General features: G+C 43.6%; 1 protein-coding gene across 1 annotated transcript; it reads right to left on the bottom strand.

Moving 5' to 3' along the window:
* Positions 1 to 1,870: 1,870 nt before the first annotated feature.
* On the bottom strand, positions 1,871 to 18,043 carry LOC309364445 (uncharacterized protein). The gene is made up of 6 exons (XM_081901754.1): positions 17,931 to 18,043; positions 16,180 to 16,379; positions 13,245 to 13,560; positions 10,238 to 10,437; positions 7,524 to 7,666; positions 1,871 to 4,873 (listed from the first exon to the last, which is right to left on the bottom strand). The coding sequence occupies exons 5-6, from the start codon at positions 7,591 to 7,593 to the stop codon at positions 2,598 to 2,600; spliced, it is 2,346 nt and encodes a 781-aa protein (XP_081757880.1). The 5' UTR covers positions 7,594 to 7,666; positions 10,238 to 10,437; positions 13,245 to 13,560; positions 16,180 to 16,379; positions 17,931 to 18,043; the 3' UTR covers positions 1,871 to 2,597.
* Between the last annotated feature and the right edge of the window lie 4,937 nt (positions 18,044 to 22,980).

Genomic DNA, 22,980 nt, shown 5'->3' with positions numbered 1-22,980 from the left:
GTCCCATCACCTCCTGGCTCCATGATCACTGCAGATGGTGACAGCAGTCACGAAATTAAAAGACGCCTGCTTTTTGGAAGAAAAGCGATGACAAACCTAGACAGCGTCTTAAAAAGCAGAGACACCACCATGCCAACAAAGGTCCATACGTATAGTTAAAGCTATAGTTTCCCAGTAGTGATGTATGGAAGTGAGAGCTGGACCATAAGAAGGCTGATTGCTGAAGAATTGATGCTTTTGAATTATGGTGCTGGAGGAGACTCTTGAGAGTCCCATGGACTGCAAGAAGATCAAACCTATCCATTCTTAAGGAAATCAGCCCTGAGTGCTCACTGGAAGGTCAGATCCTGAAGCTGAGGCTCCAATACTTTGGCCACCTCATGAGAAGAGAAGACTCCCTGGAAAAGACCCTGATGTTGGGAAAGATGGAGGGCACAAGGAGAAGGGGACGGCAGAGGACGAGATAGTTGGACAGTGTTCTCAAAGCTACCAGCATGAGTTTGACCAAACTGCAGGGGGCAGTGGAAGACAGGAGTGCCTGGAGTGCACAGGGGGTCACGAAGAGTCGGACAGGACTAAACAACAACAATGAGATTGAATTGTTAATAAGATCAAGCACATTCCTTATGGCAAACATGTCATTGGGCATTCCAGTGACTGTTGGCATCCTCCTTGATGAGCAAAGAAAAATGATTAGAGCTGAGTTTAATGAAATGGGGAATGAAAGCGGACTAGAGAAGGATGAAATGCTACATTTTTGTATATATATTTTGTACAGATTGCTCTTGGAATGGCACACAAGAGACGAACAGGTCAAATCTGTAATGATACACTGAGCAAAGGACTTGGGGCACAACATTCAGATTGCAGGTTGGGAAAAGTTATGGAAAACGGATTTGAAATTTAGGGCTGAAAGAAAACTATATTAAAATGATGTACCGGTGGTAGTTGACTCCTAGTAAGCTAGCAACAATGTATAGAACCATTACAAATACCTGCTGGAAATGTAAAGAGAAAGAAGGTACCTTTTATCATATGTGGTGGCTGTGCGAGGTAATAAAAGCTTTCTGGGTGATGATATATAATGAATTAAAAAAAATGTTTAAAATAACTTTTGTATATATAAAAAAAACCAGAAGCTTTTTTATTAGCAGGAAAACCTTTTATGCATGTGACAAGAGCCACACGGTTGCTCCTAGGCTAGAGGTGGAACGAAGACAAAATCCCGCCCAGAGAAGAATGGTAAATCAAGCTGTTGGACAACGCCAAAATGGCAAAACTGACTGGAAAGTTCAGGAACCAAGAAGACAAAAACTTCAAGAAAGAATGGGGAAAATTTATAATTTATTTAGGAGACTACCGTAAGCAGACGAAAACATTAGCAGGATTTTAATCTCACTTGTAATGTAACAAATTCGATGGATAATATAGATTTGATAATAATAAGCAGTTGAAAACGCTGACATTAGGACCCATGGAGGGGATGGGGGTGTCTCAAGATTCGGAGAAAACTCTATATATGGAAATGTATTTGGTTTTGTTGTAAATCTGTATTTGAAAAATCAAATAAGAACTGAGAGAGAGAGAGAGAGAGAGAGAGAGAGAGAAGGATGAAATGGAAAATGGAAACAAAGAGGACACAGAGACTTCAGGGAGCAATTTCGATAAAGGGTTGCCAGAAAATGGAAAAGCTCTTCGCAGAGGTGAGGAATGAAAAAGTATAATTGTTGTGATGTCGGAGGACTGGAATGAAGCCATGGATGGAGAAATTAAGAGACACCCTGAGCCAGCAGAGAGAGAGAGTTGAGAGAGAAAGGTCTCTGTCTACAACCTGGAAATTCAGTTAATGAATACACAATAAAAAAAAGGATTGTGGCATACTATTTTAATATATAAATAGAATAAACTCTTGTGTGGACAAAGATGGAAAGATATTTTAACATTTACTATGGAGGAATGGTTGAAGTTAATAGAGGTAAAGTTCATATGTTTGTTTAGAGGAAAATGATTGCTGAAATTTATTAATAGCAATAATTAGAGAACCTCCTTTGGACTTTTTGTTTATAAAGGAATATGAACTAATCAGATACATTTGGAATAGAAGACTGGGAAAATATTACCTAACAGAAAGTAGATCTGTTGGATGTCATTCTAGGGTGAATATTTTTAATAATTTATTTTATGTAACAGACAGGCGGGAGAATCATAAGTCGTTTTCTCTTTTCTTTTCTTCTATATTGTTGTTTTCCTTTGGTATTTTCTCTTATCCATCTCTCTTTGTTTCTGTTTTTTATTTAGATTTGTTTCTTTTATCTTATTGTATTATTAAAAATCTGTAAGAAAATCTTATTTAAATAACATTTCTTGCACTCCCAACATTTATATGCTTTCTATTCTTTACGGAGTCTCTGGTGTTTTTTAAGGTTTCTCTGTGAGAAACATTTCCCACACTCTACACACTGGTAAGGCCTCTCTCCTGTGTGGACTCTCTTGGGTATAAGAAGCTCCAACTTTTCAGAAAAGCATTTTTCACACTCCAAACATTTGTAGGGCTTGTCTCCTGTATTGATTGTCCAAGGGATTATGAGATATGCTTACTAAGGTTCCGATTTATTATGATTTCTCTCGTGTCTACGAAGGTTCTTACTCTTGGTAAATAATTTTCCACACTCCATGCATTTGTAGGGTTTATCTCCTGCATGGCTTTTCTGATGGATCATAAGCCGCCATTCGCTAGTAAAACATTCCTCACACTCTGTGCATTTATAGACAATCTTTCCTGTGTGGATTCTCTGATGTTTCAGAAGACCGTCTCTTCTCGAAAAGAATTTCCCACACTCTGAGCATTTGTAGGGCTTCTCCCCCGTGTGGGTTCTCTGATGAAGCACAAGACAGTGTTTCCTAGAAAAACATTTCCCACATTCCAAGCATTCATGGCATCTATTTACTGTATGCTTTTTCTGGTGCCCCTTAAGGGTATGTGAATGAGAAAATATCATTCCACAGTCCAAACATTTATATGGCTTTCTTGGGTGAATTCTCTTATGTCTCATAAGACGTGCTGAAACAGAAAAACATTTCCCACAATCTTCACATTTATAAGGCCCCTCTCCTATGTGCACTCTCTGGTGTTCATCAAGGTCTGCTAGGCTGGTAAAGTGTTTTCGACATTCCACGCATTTGTAGGGTTCCAAATTAATATGATTTCTCTCGTGTCTACGAAGGTTATTACTCTTGGTAAAGACTTTTCCACATTCCGTGCATTTGTAGGGTTTCTTTCCTGCATGGCTTTTCTGATGGATGATAAATTGTGATTCGCTGGTAAAACATTCCTCACACTCTGTGCATTTATAGGATATCACACCTGTGTGGACTCTCCGATGTTTTACAAGACTGTCTCTCCTTGAAAAGCATTTCCCACACTCTGAGCATTTGTAGGGCTTCTCCCCTGTGTGGATTCTCTGATGAGTCACAAGACCTTCTCTCCTAGAAAAACATTTCCCACATTCCAAGCATTCATGGCATCTATTTACTGTATGCTTTTTCTGATGTCCCTTAAGGGTATGTGAATGAGAAAATATCATTCCACAGTCCAAACACATATATGGCTTCCCTGGGTGGGCTTTCTTATGTCTATTAAGATGTGATGAAGTAGAAAAACATTTCCCACAATCTCTACATTCATAAGGCCCCTTTATTGTGTGCACTCTCTGGTGTTCATCAAGGTCTGCTAGGCCGGCAAAGCATTTTCCACATTCCCTGCATTTGTAGGGTTTCTCTCCTGTGTGGATTCCCTGATGGATTTCAAGTTCTGACGGCGAAACAAACCTTTCCCCACACTCCGCACATTTATGTGGCCTCTCTCCACTGTGATCCGTCTGATGGCTCAAAAGGGCAGATTTATCAAGAAAACATTTCCCACACACTGTGCATTTATAGGGTTTCTTTTCTGAGTGGATTATCTGGTGTTGAACAAGATCTGATTTTGTGGGGAAGCGTTTCCCACACTCCAAGCACATATGAGGCTTCTCTCCTGAATGGGTTCGCTGATGAATAACAAGTTGTGGCCTACAAGAGAAGGATGACTCACAATCACTGCATTTGTGGCATTTCTGTCCTGTGGGGATTTTCTGGTGTACAAGAAGCTGTGATCTCCAGAGAAAACTTTTCCTGCACCCATCACATCTGTGGGGCCCTGTGTGGATTCTCTGATGTTTCACAAAAACTGATCGGCTAGGGAAATTTCCCCCACACTCCAAGCATTTATATGGTTTATTTCCCGAGTGGCCCTTCCGATGGATCACAAGGACAGTGTGCTGAGCAAACGATTTGCCACATTTCATGCACTTATAGGGTTTACCCCCCTTATAGATCTGCTGACGTCTCACCAGTTGCCGCCGTCTAGAAAAGCTCGTCTCAGACTGTAAGTATTTGTGTCGTTTATCTCCTGTGTGGACTCTCTGGTGTTCAGAAAGCTGCAATTCCTGAGGGAAACATTTCCCACACTCCAAGCATTTGTACGGTTTTATTCTTGCGTGGGCTCTGAGATGCTTCACAAAATCCGAGAGTGGGGAATGTTTCTCTCCACACTTCCGACAGTGATAGGAGTTGTCTGCTGCATGGACCTTCCGATGGAGCACAAGGACGGATCGATGAGAAAACGCTTCCCCACACTCTGCACACTTATGGGGTTTTTCTCTTTGGCGGATACTTGGGTGGCTCAAAAGCCCTGAACTCTGACCAAAACATTCCCCACTCTCACTGCCGTTCTGGGCCTTCTCTCCTGTGTGGATTCTCTGGTGTCTGTCAAGAGCCCACGTGGAGGCAAAGCTCTCGCCACAGATTGGGCAGGTATAATTTCTGCTGGTGTCATCTGCTTAGAGAGAGAGAAGGGTAGAAAGTTAGTCTGAGTCTGGAAGAGAAGGAACCACACAATACAAACTGAATAATGGTTGTTCTATGATATGCAAGATATGAAGCCTGAACCTGTGAAAGCTCTCACAACCCCCCATAATTTACATTAAGTGTAGCCAGGGGTAGGCCCACAGCCTCTCTGTTCTCCACACAAAGTGGCCTCACTTTAGTCATCTGTCTTTCTGTCTTACGATACCCAAGGCGGTTTACAAGCTGAAGAAACAAAGAACGTACACCATAACAATCTAATGTGATAATAAAACATAACTTTAAAATAAGCAACCCACATCAAATAAATTAGCATTCAACAATCACTAGAATAGTATAAAATAATATTAAATATGATAATAGTATGAAAAAATTAAAAATTATTATAATATTATAAAATATAATAGTATAAAATAATATTAAATATTAAATATCAGCATATAAAAATTAAAAGAAACCCACTCTTAACAATTACAATAAATAACTTCCAAGCTACAATCATTAACACAACAGCAAGCCACAGTGCATAACATAATACAGTGGTGCCTCGCAAGACGAAATTAATCCGTTCCGTGAGGCTCTTCGTCTAGCGGTTTTTTCATCTTGCGAAGCAAGCCCATTGACAGCTTAGCGGATTAGCGCTATTAGCGGTCTAGTGGCTTTTAGCGATCAGCTGATAAGCGGCTTAGCGGCTTAGGAAAAGGGGGGGAAGGGGGGAAAAACCCCGCAGGAACTCGCAAGACATTTTCGTCTTGCGAAGCAAGCCCATAGGGAAATTTGTTTTGCAAAGCGCCTCCAAAACGGAAAACCCTTTCGTCTAGCGGGTTTTCCGTCTTGTGAGGCGTTCGTCTTGCGGGGCACCACTGTAGAATAAAGAAATTGAGAAGCAGAGACTGGAGGATGGGACAAGGCAGGTGGAAGGCCTGGCCTGATGAAGTCTCTCCCTCTCAGAAGTGGCTTTTCAGGATGTGCAAGTGAGGATGTGCAAGGCTGCCATCCAGATCACCTTATCATTGGGGTCAAGTTCCCAGCAGCATTTTTGATGTTTCTCGCTGGCATTCCACGAAGGTGACTAAACTTCCAAACTTTTCCAAACACAGCTTTTTTCAGCTGTGGCCCCGACTTGGTGGAACGCTCTGTCACAAGAGACTAGGGCCCTGCGGGACTTGACATCTTTCCGCAGGGCCTGCAAGACAGAGCTGTTCCACCAGGCCTTTGGCCAAGGCAAAGTCTGACCTCCTCCTTTGGTAATCCTCACAGAACTCTAGCCCAATGGTTGCCATTAATTTGATTTTGAATTGATTTTAGAATGAATTGTTTTTAGAATGCTGTGTTACTTTTATTGTTGTTAGCTGCTCTGAGCCCGGCTTCGGCTCGGGAGGGCGGGATATAAATTATATTATTATTATTATTATTATTATTATTATTATTATTATTAAACCTTGTCATGAGGTAGTGATAGGTTGTTACAATCCCACGCCACACCTTGAAAGCTACATTGAGCCATACAAGGAAGGTGTGAGTGCATGGCGGACTTTGGGCTTTGAAATTTCAACACCGCTCCGTGAAACGCCGAAATTCGGTGCCCCAAACAACTCTCCCCTTCCAATGTTCCTCATTGTTGTGGTGCCCCCAGCGGCTCCCTCTTGGCTTGGTGTTCCCCTTAACCTGCCTTTGGTGAGTGTGACACTCTCCTCTGGCACAGTCTGGCATAATGTCACTGTCTGCATAAATTGCTCCTTATTTCTTCTTTCCAGAAGATTCCCCGGTGCACAATGACCTCTGGATTCCTCTTTAACAACAACAACAACAAATTTATTACTGTATTTTTCGCACCATAGGACGCACCGGACAATAGGACGCACCTTGTTTTAGAGGGGGGAGAACAAGAAAAAAAAAATCTCCCCCTCTCTGCCCAACGCCCCTTCAGCGAAGCGGCAGGAGGCGCTGCGCAGAGAGGGGGAGAATTTCCCCCCTCTTGTTTTCCCGCTCTAAAACAAGGTGCCGTTCAGGCGGCTACCTTGGAAGCCTGGAGAGCGAGAGGTGGTGGGCTTCAGGTTCCTTTCGACCTGCTCTTTGGGGCTGGCGGGGAGAAGCCCACCACCAGCCCCCAAAAGCAGGTCAGGGCGCAGCGGAAAGGCGCAGCGGAGAGGCTGCTGCCATAGTTGCGGGTCACTTCTCCAGCTGGGAGAGGGTCGCGGGGGGCTTCTTTAGCCCCGCATGCGCTCTCCCGGCTGGAGAGGTGACACACAGCTATAGAGGCTCCTGCCGTAGCCGCACGTCACCTCTCCAGCCGGGAGGGGGTCGCGGCTATGGCGTCTTCGCTCCATTGGACGCACACACATTTCCCCTTCATTTTTGAAGGGGAAAAAGTGCGTCCTATAGAGCGAAAAATACGGTACTTATACCGTGCCCAACAGGGTGGGTTTCCCCAGCCACTCTGGGAGGCTCCCAACAGAGGACTAAAAGCAAAATAAAACTTCAAACATTAAAAACTTCCCTACACAGGGCTGCCTTCAGATGTCTTCTAAAAGTCAGATAGCTGCTTATTTCCTTGACATCTGATGGGAAGGTATTCCACAGGGCATACGCATGTGAAAACCATTTAGTCGCTGACCTACCTGGACTGGCTGGGCGACAGTAGGAGTGCTCCAGCAATAACATCGCTCCCAGGGAAAGGCACTTCTGCATCGTTCTTCTTGGCTTTCAACTGACGGCTTGGCGGAGGATCACGATGGATGTGGGGCCGCCTCTTTTTACCACCCTGTATGAAAATAGAACTTTCAGTAGTGGCCTCTCATTCGCCTATGGGATTAATAATAATAATAATAATAATAATAATATACTTATACCCCACCCATCTGGCTGGATTTCCCCAGCCACTCTGGGTGGCTCCCAACAGAATTAAAAGCACAAGAAAATATCAAACTTTAAAAACTTCCCTAAACAGGGCTACCTTCAGATGTGTTCTCAAAGTCAGATAGTTGTTTATTTTCTTGACATCTGATGGGAGGGCAGGCGCCGAACATTTTGAATTGCACCAACACTTTGAATTGTGCTCGGAAACCTACTGGCATTTGACTGACCAGCAAGAAGACCTTGGGGTCATAGTGAACAGCTCAAAGATTTTGGCCCAGTGTGTGTACGGAGTCTGAAAAAGGCAAATTCTCCATACAATATCATAGTGCCATTATACAAATCTATGGTCCAACAGCATTTGGAATAATACAGGTCACCGCACATCAAAAAGCATTTGGGGCTTTTCAGAAAAGCAAAGTGAGAGGTGACACGATAGAAATTTATAAAATTATGCATGGCATAATTTTAGTGGAAAGGGTGAAGTTTAGTGGAAAAGGTGAAGTTTCTCCTCCTCTCTCAAAACACTCTTGTTTCAACTTGTTCGGACCATTGTGTGTCTCACCAATCGTTAGGGTTGCCATATTTCAAAAAGTAAAAATCCAGACACAAGTTTTTGAGCTTTTTTTCCCATGGAAATTCACCAAATTCTACACTTCTGACATGGGTTGCTGTACTTCTGGATTTTTCCGGACATTACAGCAATTTCCACCCGGACACCATTTCTGACAGCCGGATCCTGGCTATTTCCAGGGAGTTCCAGATCCATGGCAACCCAACAATCCTGTCTGCCAATCTACCCACCACCCTGCACAACCAGAAGCTTCTTATGGGAAGTCTGTTATGTCCTGAAAATCCCTATTGTTTTCCTGCCACCACCAGTGCAGGATTAAACCCTGTGGAGGCCCCATGGCAGTCAAAATCTCGGGGGCCCTCTTGTAAATGGTATCCTAATAAGTTTTTGATTTTACCAACCAGCAATTTAAGTAAGCCAATTTTGATCCACTTATTTTGATACAATTATTTCCAATGATACTGCTGCAGTCTAATAGAGCATCCACCGATTTTAGGAACAAACGTCCAAGGGGACTTCACCTCCCCCTTTACTCTCACATACACACCTCACTTTCCATGAAGGTTTTCAAGCAGAGGTTGTAATGTATGATTTAGCTGAATTTGGCACTACTATGGCAAAAGAAAATACAAAATAGGACACAAACAAAAAAACCCAGAAATGCAATCATCTGACTTCGGGAGGGTGGAGTAAGGGCTCTGGGATGGTACCAGAGCCCTGGCAACGCCCTATCTATCTATATATCTATCTATCTATCTACACACACAATTATTTGTGCCTTTTTCATTACAAGCTTTCGTATTCCATTGATTTACTCACACAACCATGGTCATCGACTTCCCTTCCCCCTTCCAGATTCCGTACTCTCTAATTCTACCACTCCCTGCTCTTTCCCTCACACATCCGCTTAGGAAAGCATGTGTCTGAGCAGTTTCTGCCTTGCCCCACTCCTTTCCAGGGGAAAACTTGCTCTTTAGGATAGGTTGGATCAAAGGCCAATATAAAAAGCAAAAGAAACACCAGAATTACAATTATCTGGCTTCGGGGAGGGAAGAGCAAGGGCTCTGGTACGGGGCCAGAGCCCTGGCACTGCATTCTCTTAATATATATATTATCTTAATATATATATATTTATGCTTTTTTTATTACAAGTTTTCATATTCTATTCAATTTACTCACACAGTCATGGTCATCGACTTCCCTTCCCCCTTCCAGATTCCGTACTCTCTAATTCTACCACTCCCTGCTCTTTCCCTCACACATCTGCTTAGGAAAGCACATGTCTGGGCAGTTTTCCCCTTGCTCCGCTGCTTTCCAAGGGAAAAACTTGCTCTTCAGGGATAGGCTGGATCAAAGGTCAGTCTGGGGGAAATCTGAATTGCCGCTTGCTCCTCTAACTGAGCAGGAAAGAGCAGTTTTGGAGGTTAGGTGGGGGCCAATAGTGTGGATAAGCTCTTAGACGCATACCTCCCCTCTCCTACTTCTCACCCACATTCACACATTACATGAGTCAGCTGCAGCTCCTCTTCTGTAATAAGCTCCCACAGGAAACCCTGCAAGTGACCTCTGTCTTGCTCCAATGTGCTTTTCCTTATCACAGCAATCCTGTTCCGCCTCTTCCCCTTCCTGCCAAGAAAAGTACCTGAGGGCTGATGGGAGAAAGTAAAAGTGCATTGCACTGTGGGGCTTCTTAAGCCTTCTTTCTTACCCAGACCCAAAGCCTTCTGGGAGATGTAGTTTCTTCCAGTGTTTCTCAAATTTGGGTACCCACCCTACAAAGTCTCATCATTCTTTACCACTGGTTCTGCAAGCAAAGGATTATGGTAGCTGTAGTCCAACAATAACGGGGGACTCAAGTTTGATATACAGTACAGCACGATATAAGGAGATTCCAACTAGACTTACGAAAGAACTTTCTGATAATAAGAGCTGTTCAACCGTGGGAACGGTCTCCCTCGGGAGGTTGCAGAATCTCCTTCCTTGGAAGTTTTTAAGCAGAAGTTGGATGGCCATCTCTCATGGATGCGTTAGCTGAGATTCCTGCATTGCAGGGGGTTAGACTAGATGACTGTTGGGACCCCTTCCAGTCCAAATATTCTATGATTCTATTAAACAAAAGCAGCACAATAAATATAATTATCTGGCTAAAGGAAGGCAGAGTGAGGGGCTCTGGGATGCTACCCGAGCCCTTGCACCACTCATTCATTCATATATACATTATAAATAACATTACAAGAGTTGGCTGCAGCTTTGTTTCCCAAAACTGCCTAAGGGCATCCTGCAAGCGACCCGTCCAATGTGCTTTTCCTTATTACAACAATCTTGTTCTGCGTCCTCTCCTTCCCACCAAGAAGATTCCTTGAAAAGGAGGGCTGAGGGAGAAAGCACAATCCCATTGAATTCTGGGGCTCCCCAGTCCTTGTCTTCTTTCTTATCCAGACCCAAAGCCTTCTGGGAGATGTAGTCTCTTCCAGTATATATCAAACTTAGGTACCCACCCAACCAATGTTAGACTACAAACACCCATCATTCCTGACCACTGGTCTTGCTAGCTAGGGATGATGGGAGTTGTAGTCCAAAAACACCAGGGGATTCAAGTTTGAGAAAAAATGCTTGCAGCTGAACCCTAGGTAAGCTGTTAGGTATGGGATCCGGGAAGGTGCTTTTTTAAAAATACACAACTTAAAACTGTAGAGTGTTGAAGAACAGGTGCTGTATGTTTGTTCAATTGCACTTTAATTGCTTCTTTTATTTCTTATTTTTAATCCTATTTTTTATATTGCCTTTTACAATTGAATGGGTTAGCTGAGTTTCTTGCATTGCAGGGGGTTGGACTAGATGACCGTCGGGGCCCCTTCCAATCCAAAGATTCTATTATTCTATTAAACAAAAGAAGCACAAGAAATATAATTATTTGGCTTAAGGAAGGCAGAGTGAGGGGCTCTAGGATGCTACCCGAGCCCTTGCACAACTCATTCATATACAGTGGTACCTTGGGTTAAGTACTTAATTCATTCCGGAGGTCCGTTCTTAACCTGAAGCTGTTCTTAACCTGAAGCACCACTTTAGCTAATTGGGCCTCCCACTGCTGCCTCGCTGCTGCACGATTTCTGTTCTCATCCTGAAGCAAAGTTCTTAACCCGAGGTACTATTTCTGATTATGGGATGCGGGATGGTGTATTTTTAAAAAACTGAACTTAAAACTGTAGAGTGTTGAAAAACAGGTGCTGTATGTTTGTTCAATTGCACTTTAATTGCTTCTTTTATTTCTTATTTTGAATCTTATTTTTTATATTGCATTTTATTGCTATTACAATTGGAATTCCATGGCACAAGAAAAGACAATATAAGAAGCAAAAGAAACACCATAATTACCATTATCTGGCTTCGGGGAGGGAAGAGCAAGGGCTCTGGTATGATGCCAGAGCCCAGGCACTGCATTCTCTTAAAAAAAATATGCTTTTTTCCATTACAAGTTTTCATATTCCATTCAATTTACTCACACAATCATAGTCCTCAACTTCCCTCCCCCGCTTCCATGGTTCTAGATATCTACCCATTACAACTGCATATTCCAATGGCTCCATTGCAGGGGGTTGGACTAGATGACACTGAGATCCCCTTCCAACTCTACAATTCTTTGATTGTACAATTCAGCCTCTCCCCACTCTTTCCCTCACACATCTGCTTAGGAAAGCGCATGACTGGGCAGTTTCCCCCTTGCTCCTCTCCTGCAAGCATTGTTTCTCAAACTTGAGTCTCCTGGTGTTTTTACACTACAACTCCCAAAAACTTGCTCTTTATGGGTAAGCTGGATCAAAGGCCAATCTGGGGAAAATCCGAATGGCTGCTTGCTCCTCTGAGCACGAAAGAGCAGTTTTTATGGGGGGATTCAATAGTAAGTGTGAATAAGCCCTTAGACCCGTATCTTCCCTTTTCATACACCTCCCCCTTTACTCTCACATACACACCTCACTTTCCATGAAGGTTTTCAAGCAGAGGTTGTAATGTATGATTTAGCTGAATTTGGCACTACTATGGCCAAAGAAAATACAAAATAGGACACAAACAAAAAACCCCAGAAATGCAATCATCTGACTTCGGGAGGGCGGAGCGAGGGCTCTGGGATGGTGCCAGAGCCCTGGCAACGCCCTATCTATCTATATATCTATCTATCTACACACACAATTATTTGTGCCTTTTTCATTACAAGCTTTCGTATTCCATTGATTCACTCACACAATCATGGTCATCGACTTCCCTTCCCCCTTCCAGATTCCATACTCTCTAATTCTACCACTCCCTGCTCTTTCCCTCACACATCCGCTTAGGAAAGCATGTGTCTGAGCAGTTTCTGCCTTGCCCCACTCCTTTCCAGGGGAAAACTTGCTCTTTAGGATAGGTTGGATCAAAGGCCAATATAAGAAGCAAAAGAAACAGCAAAATTACAATTATCTGGCTTCGGGGAGGGAAGAGCAAGGGCTCTGGTATGGTGCCAGAGCCCTGGCACAGCATTCTCTTAATATATATATTATCTTAATATATATATATTTATGCTTTTTTTTTCATTACAAGTTTTCATATTCTATTCAATTTACTCACACAGTCATGGTCATCGACTTCCCTTCCCCCTTTCCAGATTCCGTACTCTCTAATTCTACCACTCCCTGATCTTTCCCTCACACATCTGCTTAGGAAAGCACATGTCTGGGCAGTTTTCCCCTTGCTCCGCTGCTTTCCAAGGGAAAAAATTGCTCTTCAGGGATAGGCTGGATCAAAGGTCAGTCTGGGGGAAATCTGAATTGCCGCTTGCTCCTCTAACTGAGCAGGAAAGAGCAGTTTTGGAGGTTAGGTGGGGGCCAATAGTGTGGATAAGCTCTTAGACGCATACCTCCCCTCTCCTACTTCTCACCCACATTCACACATTACATGAGTCAGCTGCAGCTTCTCTTCTGTGATAAGCTCCCACAGGAAACCCTGCAAGTGACCTCTGTCTTGCTCCAATGTGCTTTTCCTTATCACAGCAATCCTGTTCCGCCTCTTCCCCTTCCTGCCAAGAAGAGTACCTGAGGGCTGATGGGAGAAAGTAAAAGTGCATTGCACTGTGGGGCTTCTTAAGCCTTCTTTCTTACCCAGACCCAAAGCCTTCTGGGAGATGTAGTTTCTTCCAGTGTTTCTCAAATTTGGGTACCCACCCTACAAAGTCTCATCATTCTTTACCACTGGTCCTGCAAGCAAAGGATTATGGGAGCTGTAGTCCAACAATAACGGGGGACTCAAGTTTGATATACAGTACAGCAAGATATAAGGAGATTCCAACTAGACTTACTAAAGAACTTTATGATAATAAGAGCTGTTCAACCGTGGGAACGGTCTCCCTCGGGAGGTTGCAGAATCTCCTTCCTTGGAAGTTTTTAAGCAGAAGTTGGATGGCCATCTGTCATGGATGCGTTAGCTGAGATTCCGGTATTGCAGGGGGTTAGACTAGATGACCGTTGGGACCCCTTCCAGTCCAAATATTCTATGATTCTATTAAACAAAAGAAGCAAAATAAATATAATTATCTGGCTAAAGGAAGGCAGAGTGAGGGGCTCTGGGATGCTACCCGAGCCCTTGCACCACTCACTCATTCATTCATATATACATTATAAATAACATTACAAGAGTTGGGTGCAGCTTCGTTTCCCAAAACTGCCTAAGGGCATCCTGCAAGCGACCCGTCCAATGTGCTTTTCCTTAACACAACAATCTTGTTCTGCGTCCTCTGCTTCCCACCAAGAAGATTCCTTGAAAAGGAGGGCTGAGGGAGAAAGCTAAATCCCATTACATTCTGAGGCTCCCCAGTCCTTGTCTTCTTTCTTATCCAGACCCAAAGCCTTCTGGGAGATGTAGTCTCTTCCAGTATTTATCAAACTTAGGTACCCACCCAACCAATGTTAGACTACAAACACCCATCATTCCTGACCACTGGTCTTGCTAGCTAGGGATGATGGGAGTTGTAGTCCAAAAACACCAGGGGATTCAAGTGTGAGAAAAAATGCTTGCAGCTGAACCCTAGGTAAGCTGTTAGGTATGGGATCCGGGAAGGTGCTTTTTAAAAAAACACGACTTAAAACTGTAGAGTGTTGAAGAACAGGTGCTGTATGTTTGTTCAATTGCACTTTAATTGCTTCTTTTATTTCTTATTTTTAATCCTATTTTTTATATTGCCTTTTACAATTGAATGGATTAGCTGAGTTTCTTGCATTGCAGGGGGTTGGACTAGATGACCGTCGGGGCCCCTTCCAATCCAAAGATTCTATTATTCTATTGAACAAAAGAAGCACAAGTAATATAATTATTTGGCTTAAGGAAGGCAGAGTGAGGGGCTCTAGGATGCTACCCGAGCCCTTGCACAACTCATTCATATACAGTGGTACCTCGGGTTAAGTACTTAATTCATTCCGGAGGTCCGTTCTTAACCTGAAACTGTTCTTAACCTGAAGCACCACTTTAGCTAATGGGGCCTCCCACTGCCGCTGCGCTGCTGCACGATTTCTGTTCTCATCCTGAAGCAAAGTTCTTAACCCGAGGTACTATTTCTGATTATGGGATGCGGGAGGGTGTATTTTAAAAAAACTGAACTTAAAACTGTAGAGTGTTGAAAAACAGGTGCTGTATTCAATTCAACAATTCAACCTGTATTCAACAGGTGCTGTTCAATTGCACTTTAATAGCTTCTTTTATTTCTTATTTTGAATCTTATTTTTTATATTGCATTTTATTGCTATTACAATTGGAATTCCATGGCACAAGAAAAGACAATATGAGAAGCAAAAGAAACACCAGAATTACCATTATCTGGCTGCAGGGAGGGAAGAGCAAGGGCTCTGGTATGATGCCAGAGCCCAGGCACTGCATTCTCTTTTAAAAAATATGCTTTTTTCCATTACAAGTTTTCATATTCCATTCAATTTACTCACACAATCATAGTCATCAACTTCCCTTCCCCCCTTCCATGGTTCTAGATATCTACCCATTACAACTGCATATTCCAATGGCTCCATTGCAGGGGGTTGGACTAGATGACACTGAGATCCCCTTCCAACTCTACAATTCTTTGATTGTACGATTCAGCCTCTCTCCACTCTTTCCCTCACACATCTGCTTAGGAAAGCGCATGACTGGGCAGTTTCCCCCTTGCTCCTCTCCTGCAAGCATTGTTTCTCAAACTTGAGTCCTCTGGTGTTTTTACACTACAGCTCCCAAAAACTTGCTCTTTATGGGTAAGCTGGATCAAAGGCCAATCTTGTGGAAATCTGAATGGCTGCTTGCTCCTCTGAGCACGAAAGAGCAGTTTTTATGGGGGGGATTCAAGAGTAAGTGTGGATAAGCCCTTAGACCCCTATCTTCCCTTTCCGGCTTCTCACCCACATTCACCTGTTACACAATTCAGCTGCAGCTTCTGTGATGAGCTCCCAAAGGACACCTTTCAAGCGACCTCCATCCTGCCCCAAGTGCAGCTTTCACAGAAAGGCTTTCCCCTCTAAAGTCCTATTGCAAACCCCTTGTTTTTCCTCCTCCACTTCCTGCCCTGATAAGGAGACTCAGGGGAGAAAGAGCCCATTGCATTGTGGGGCTTCCCACGCCTGGCGTTCTTTCTTTTCCAGACCCAAAGCCTTCTGGGAGATGTAGTATCTTCCAGTGTTTCTCAATCTTGCTCCTGTTTTTTTGGACTACAATTCCCATAATCCCTGGTCCCTGGTCCTGCAAGCAAAGAATGATGGGAGTCGTAGTCCAACAACACCTGGGGACTAAAGTTTGATATACAGTACAATATGATATAAGGAGATTCCAACTAGACGTACGAAAGAACTTTCTGATAATAAGAGCTGTTTGACCGTGGGAACGGTCTCCCTCGGGAGGTTGCAGAATCTCCTTCCTTGGAGGTTTTTAAGCAGAGGTTGGATGGCCCTCTGTCATGGATGCGTTAGCTGAGATTCCTGCATTGCAGGGGGTTAGACTAGATGACCCTCGGGACCCCTTCCAGTCCAAAGATTCTATGATTCTATTAAACAAAAGAAGCACAATAAATATAATTATTTGGCTTAAGGAAGTAGAGTGAGGGGCTCTAGGATGCTACCTGAGCCCTTGCACCATTCATTCACTCACTCATTCATATATATGTTATAAATAACATTACACAAGTCAGCTGCAGCATCTCTTCCCTAAACTCCCTAAAGACACCCTGCAAACACCCCCTAATTTTCCTTATCACAACAATCTTGTTCTGCGTCCTCGCCTTCCCACCAAGAAGATACCTTGAAAAAGAGGGCTGAGGGGAGAAAGAAAAATCCCATTGCATTCTGGGGCTGCCCAGTCCTTGTCTTCTTTCTTATCCAGACCCAAAGCCTTCTGGGAGATGTCGTCTCTTCCAGTATTTATCAAACTTAGGCACCCACCCAAACAATGCTAGACTACAAACTCCCACCATTCCTGACCACTGGTCTTGCTAGCTAGGGATGATGGGAATTGTAGTCCAAAAATACCTCAAGTTTGAGAAACAATGCTTGCAGCTGAGCCCTATGTAAGCTGTCATTTATGGGATCTGGGAGGGTGTTCTTTTTTAAAAAAAACAGAACTTAAATCTGTAGACTGTTGAAAAACAGATGCTGTATGTTTGTTCAATTGCATTTTAATTACTTCTTTTATTTCTTATTTTGAATCTTATTTTTTATATTGCATTTTATTGCTATTACAATTGGAATTCCATGGCACAAGAAAAGACAATATAAGAGGCTAAAGAAAAACCAGAATTACAATTACAGTGGTATCTCTGGATGTGAACGGGATCCGTTCCAGAGCCCCATTCGCATCCCGAGTAGAACGTAACCCATGACTGTGCATCTGAGCATGTGCGGGTCATATTTTGCCTCTTCCGCGCATGCGCGTGACGTCATTTTGAGCGTCTGCGCATGCAAGAGCGGCAAAACCCGGAAGTAATGCATTCCGTTACTTCCGGGTTGCTGGCGAGCATAACCTGAAAACACTCAACCTGAAGCATATTTAACCCGAGGTATGACTATATCTTTCTTCAGGGAGGGCAGAGCAAGGGCTCTGGTTTGGTGCTAGAGCCCTGACACTGCATTCTCTTTTTAATTTTTTTTAATTGTGCTTTTTCCATTACAAGTTTTCATATTCCATTCAATTTACTCACACAATCATAGTCATCAACTTCCCTCCCCCCTTTCCATGGTTCTAGATATCTACCCATTACAACTGCATATTCCAATGGCTCTATTGCAGGGGGATGAACTAGATGACACTGAGATCCTCTTCTAACTCTACAATTCTTTTGATTCTACAATTCAGCCTCTCCCCACTCTTTTCTTTACACATCCGCATAGGAAAGTACATGTTTGGGCAGTTTTCCCCTTATCCCACTCCTTTCCAAGGGAAAAACCTGCTCTTTAGGTTGGATTGAAGACCAAACTGGGGGAAATCTGAATTGCTGCTTGCTCCTCTAACTGAGCACAATAGAGCCGTTTTGGGGGTGGGGTATTCAAGAGTAAGTGTGGATAAACCCTTAGACCCGTATCTTCCCTCTCTTGCTTCTCACCCGCATTCAGCTGTTACAAGAGTCAGCTGCAGCTTCTCTTCCGTGATGAGCTCCCAAAGCGCCCTGCAGTGCGGGAAATGCTTCTACCAGAGAGCCTGTTGCATTGTGGGACTTCCCACGCCTAGCGGTCTTTCTTATCCAGACCCAAAGCCTTCTGGGGGATGTAGTATCTTCCAGTGTTTCTCAAACTTTCCCCTCCCTGGTTTTTTTGGAAATACAATTCTACCATCCCTGACCACTGGACCTGCAAGCTAGGGATTATGGGAGTTCTAGTCCAGCAACACCTGGACTCAAGTTTGATATACGGTACAATATAGTATAAGGAGATTCCAACTAGACTTACGAAAGAACTTTCTGATAAAAAGAGCTGTTCAACCGTGGGAACGGTCTCCCTTGGGAGGTTGCAGAATCTCCTTCCTTGGAAGTTTTTAAGCAGAAGTTTGCGTAAAAATGCTTTGTGTTGAGACCCAAGTAAGCTGCTGTTTATGAGGAACTGGAAGAGTGCTTTTTTAAAAACTATTTAAAACTGTAGTGTTGAAAAACAACTCAAATCACAGCATTCGGCAACAAAAAGGAATCAAACCACCTCAGGATAATATAAAACACAACAATGAATTATGTAGACAGGTGGTGTGAGTGGGTGTCTGTGTGGGGGGTGAGCCTGAAGTACAAAACGTGTGTTCCGTGTTCAAATTAAGGCTTAAAACGGGAGGGCAAAGCTGTGACCACAACCCAGGCAGAAAACTTTGTTCCTGGCATCATCTGCTCACAGAGGAAGAGAAAGGGGAAGACAGGGTTTGTTTCTGAACCTGGCACTGTAGAAACCTCAGAACAAAGGAACATAGGAATCTGCCTTATCCTGATTCACACATTTGTGTCACTTGAAACCAGATCACATGAAAATTGCTGGTGGCCTTGGAGGACCACTTAATGCCTTTTCCATCTGTTGTAGCAACTGTAATGCACTGTGGTAGATGCTGCATGTTTGTTTAATTGCATTTTTATTTCCTCTTCTGTTTCTTCTATTGAATCTAATTTCTCATATTACATTTTATTGGTATTACAATCGGAATTCCACAGCACAAGGAAAGACAATATAAGAAACAAAAGATGAACCAGCTTCAGGACAGAGGAAGGGCTCTAGTATGGTGCCAGAGCCCTGGCACTGCATTCTCCCCCTCTCTCTTTCTGTCTCTCCTTTTATGCTTTTTTTCCATTACAAGTTTTCATATTCTGTTCAACTTACTCAGACAATCATAGTCACTGACTTCCCTTCCCCCCTTTCATGGTTCTAGATATTAATGCATTACAACTGCATATTCTTATTACTCCATAATTTCCCCTCTCCCTCTGCATTACATCTTCAAATACTTTAAACTGCTGAATTTACTCCAACCCTGCTAATGCTTTAATCTGTTTGACATGATTTTTCAGATATTCTGCAAACATTTTTCACTCCTCCTTAAATACTTCACCTTCCTGGTCTCTTTTTCTATAATTCATATTAGCTAATTCCACACGTTCCATCAATTTCATTTGCCATTCCTCCTTCGTTGGCGTTGTTCCCTCTGTCCATTTCCGAGCATATATAATTTGGGCTGCTGTGATTGCATCAAGTAACAAATCATTTTGATCTGTGAGGACATCCTAATATTCCTAATAAGGAGATTTCTGGTCTTTTTATATAAGTCCTTTAAAACACTCCCCTCCATTTCATTATATATCATCTATATTGTTATAGATCATCTCCCATAAATCCTTTGCTGATTTACATGTCCACCACATATGATGAAATGTACCCTCCATTTCTTGATACACCAGAAATACAATTAAAATCAATATTTCATACAAACCACCACAGACCACAATTTGGGAACCCTTGTACTAGAGTTTGGTGTCCGCCCGCAAAAATGGGCCTGTTTAAACAATATGCTCCTAAAGATCAATGGTGCTGTGATTTTCAAGTACTAAACTTGGTGCGCATGCATTATGGGCTTGAGACTGGAGGGCAAAGCGGAAGTCAGTCTGGTCAGAAATGTTTCTTCCTAGCATTATCTGTTGGGGGAGAGAGAGAGAGAAGAGAAAGCAGGGTTTGCTCCTGAACTTGGTGCAGAAGGAACCTCAGCAATACAGTCTGAAGGGAGGCCAGGATTTGTTATGTGAAATAAGCTTTCTTCCTCGGGTGACAATAAAACGTTCTTGTTAAGCCGGGATGTTTTGCTTGGTGTCCGGGCAGCTGGTGAAAGAACTGAGGATTATTTATTGAGGTTTTAAATAATTTATAATGGCTCCTTTTCCTGATTTTATTCTCTTGTGCTGTATTCCACTTGAAGATGAGTGCCTTTTCCATAATTAAATTCTGGACATTTCCTTGAAGCTCATTTGAGATAATTTATTAAGGAACAAAATGCCATTGCACCAACCGGCTGTTAGAACAAACCAACCCAAAACTAAACATCACACACAAACAAATACAGGGCTGAATGGAATACATCTTCAATTCATTACGGTGTCACTTACCCAGGCTTTCCCACAGTAGGGTAGGCATGTGTGTGTGAGAGAGAGAGAGAGAAGAGAGAGAGAGAGAGAGAGAGAGAGAGAGAGAGAGAGAGAGAGAGAGAGAGAGAGAGAGAGAGAGAGAGATAGGATGGTGCAAGCCAGAGGTCAGCAACCTAAGGCCCATGGGTTCCAGCCCATGAGCTTCCTAGAACCGGCCCACGGCCGTTCCATGGATTGGTGTGGGGATTCCATGCTTTATTCCATGCTTCCCCCCCCCCCCCACGGCACCATTTTTTTTCTCGCTGCGGGGACTGACTTCTGGGTTGGAAGAGCGCCGGAAATAGCATGTGAGCATGCACACGGGTGTTGCTCCGTCCTGGAAGTGCACCAGAAAAAGCGTGTGTGCACGCGTATGGGAGTGCCTGCACACTCTATTTCCGGCGCACTTCCGGGACAGAGGAACGCCCATGCGTATACGCACACGCTATTTCCAGCGCTCTTCTGACCTGGAAGAGCGCCGGAAATAGCTTGAACGTACGCACAAGCACGCTCTGGCCCACTGAGAGGTCTGCTGGGGAGTGGACCAGCCCCGCCTCAAAAATGTTGCTGACCCCTGGTGTAAGCAGATGTCACCTGATGGAACAGCTTTTAGTTTTTGTAAGAATTGGAATATCTGTTCTCAGTGCTTTTTTTCTTTTAAAAAAATGTATAGGCGTACTCTCATTTTGACTCAGGAAAACCACGATTTTATAGTTCCAATCGGGGGAAATGAATACAGTAAATGGGCAAAAGTACAAAGATTCACAAAATGTTTAGGGGTATACATACCCCTGCGTCCCCCCCAGAGAAAAAGGACTGTGTGTTCTTATCCAGAACCAAAGAACAACGCCGATTCAAAGGCAGAATTCAGAAGCATGGTACAGCTAATGAGGAAAAACAATGATATAGTGACAAAAATCAGGACAACACGAATACAACAAGCTGGGACAGGCTTCCCCCAACATTGAAAGAGGCAGGCCTAATCTGAGACAGTTCCTGGATTAAGGGCTTCTCCAGATGTCATTAAAGGACCTTCATGAGAAAGGACTTTTAGCTACAAAGGCCTTGTCCCTCCTCTGTTTCTGCTTGTCTAAGGAAAAGTTTGGATGAAGGCAGGAGGGAGAGGACCTCAACACCTGCGAATTAGGTGTAAAGGAAAGCATGGGGAATAACAGTTTTAAGCAAGCTGCTAGTGTCTGACCACAACTGTATATTTTCATGCATTGCAGTTGGAACTGTCTGCTTTGTGGCTTTTTGCGGCCCTGGTTTTGACAGCATTTTAAAATGCCGGCCGGTTTGCTTTTGATCTGCAGGGGAGACCCTGTGCTTGATTGATCACGTCCCTCCAACATAATCACTTTCCTTCGATCAACATGGGCTCTTGAACTTAACCATAACCACAGCGTGGACTCGTTTCCTTCCGCAAATGTATTGGGGAGAGGGGAGCGGACACCAGTGGTGTAGCGTGGGTTGTCAGCACCCGGGGCAAGGCAAGTAATTTGCGCCCCCTAACCCGTGGATTTGCACCCCCTAAACCGTGGATTTGCGCCCCCTAACCCTAACCCCCAGATGTTGCGCCTGGTGCGGCCGGGCCCCCCTGCACCCCCCACGCTACACCACTGGCGGACACAACCCACTTTCAGTACTGCTCGCACCTGAAAAAGGGCAAACTGCTTTGCTCCCATTTCGCACAGGCACCCAGAGCTTCCTTCTGAAATCCGGTAACTGTTGGGTGAGTGGTTGCCCTGCGTTGGTTCACCATAATGCAAAAGCTTGTGTCCCCAACCCCACACCAAGGTATCTGGTTGGCCACTGTGAAAACAGGATGCTGAACTAGATTTTGTGCAAATAAAAGATAACGGAAGAGGAGATTGTGGGAGAGATACCTGATGTGAGAGAGGGGGATGACAACAGGAGAAATACGTCTATACTTTACACATCCAACCTGCAAATGTCTATGTCCTAAGTGACATTTTACACTTATTTTCAGCTGCTTTTGGTTTTAATGTGAAAAGGAGTTCTGTCCCATGGGGAGGAATCCATACAGCTCGAAGGGCCAGAGGGCCCCGAACTCAGCAGGGATGGCTCACTGTGTTTTGAAGTAAATTCGCGTTCCCATCTAAGAAATGGAGGAGGGATGTCTATGACGTCCGGAGACCAAAGTTACTTCACGGCACCACTGAGGAAAATCTGCCCCTTGTTCCAAGCTGCTTCAGAAAGGGCCCTTTTCTGTGTGGATTCTCCGATGTGTAAGAATGTTCTCCCAACCAACCAAGAGGATTCGAATGGCGACTGTCATCACCTCAATGCCTCAATTTCAGGAGTAGACAGCAGGCCTGGTTTGATCCAGCAAGACTCTGTTTCTCTCTTCTGTATTTATCCTTATATTTGGTAAGCCCCAAATTACAGCAGAAACCTTCTCCAACATCGGTCTCGAATGATTCTGAAACGTGATGAATTTGGCCCAAAACTTATTACACTTTGGGAGCAGGGTTTTGTTTTTTTAAAAAAG

The sequence above is a fragment of the Podarcis melisellensis genome (genome assembly GCF_964234715.1).
Source record: "Podarcis melisellensis genome assembly, chromosome: 2".
Taxonomy (NCBI): Eukaryota; Metazoa; Chordata; class Lepidosauria; order Squamata; family Lacertidae; genus Podarcis; species Podarcis melisellensis.
This window is presented reverse-complemented; position numbering and strand designations above follow the sequence as displayed.

Excerpts from the sequence above, each read along its gene's own strand:
- LOC309364445 (XM_081901754.1), bottom strand. The coding sequence starts at position 7,593 with ATGCAGAAGTGCCTTTCCCTGGGAGCGATGTTATTGCTGGAGCACTCC. Across the intron at positions 4,874-7,523 it reads CTGTCGCCCAGCCAGTCCAG|ATGACACCAGCAGAAATTAT; the intron begins GTAGGTCAGCGA and ends CTCTCTAAGCAG.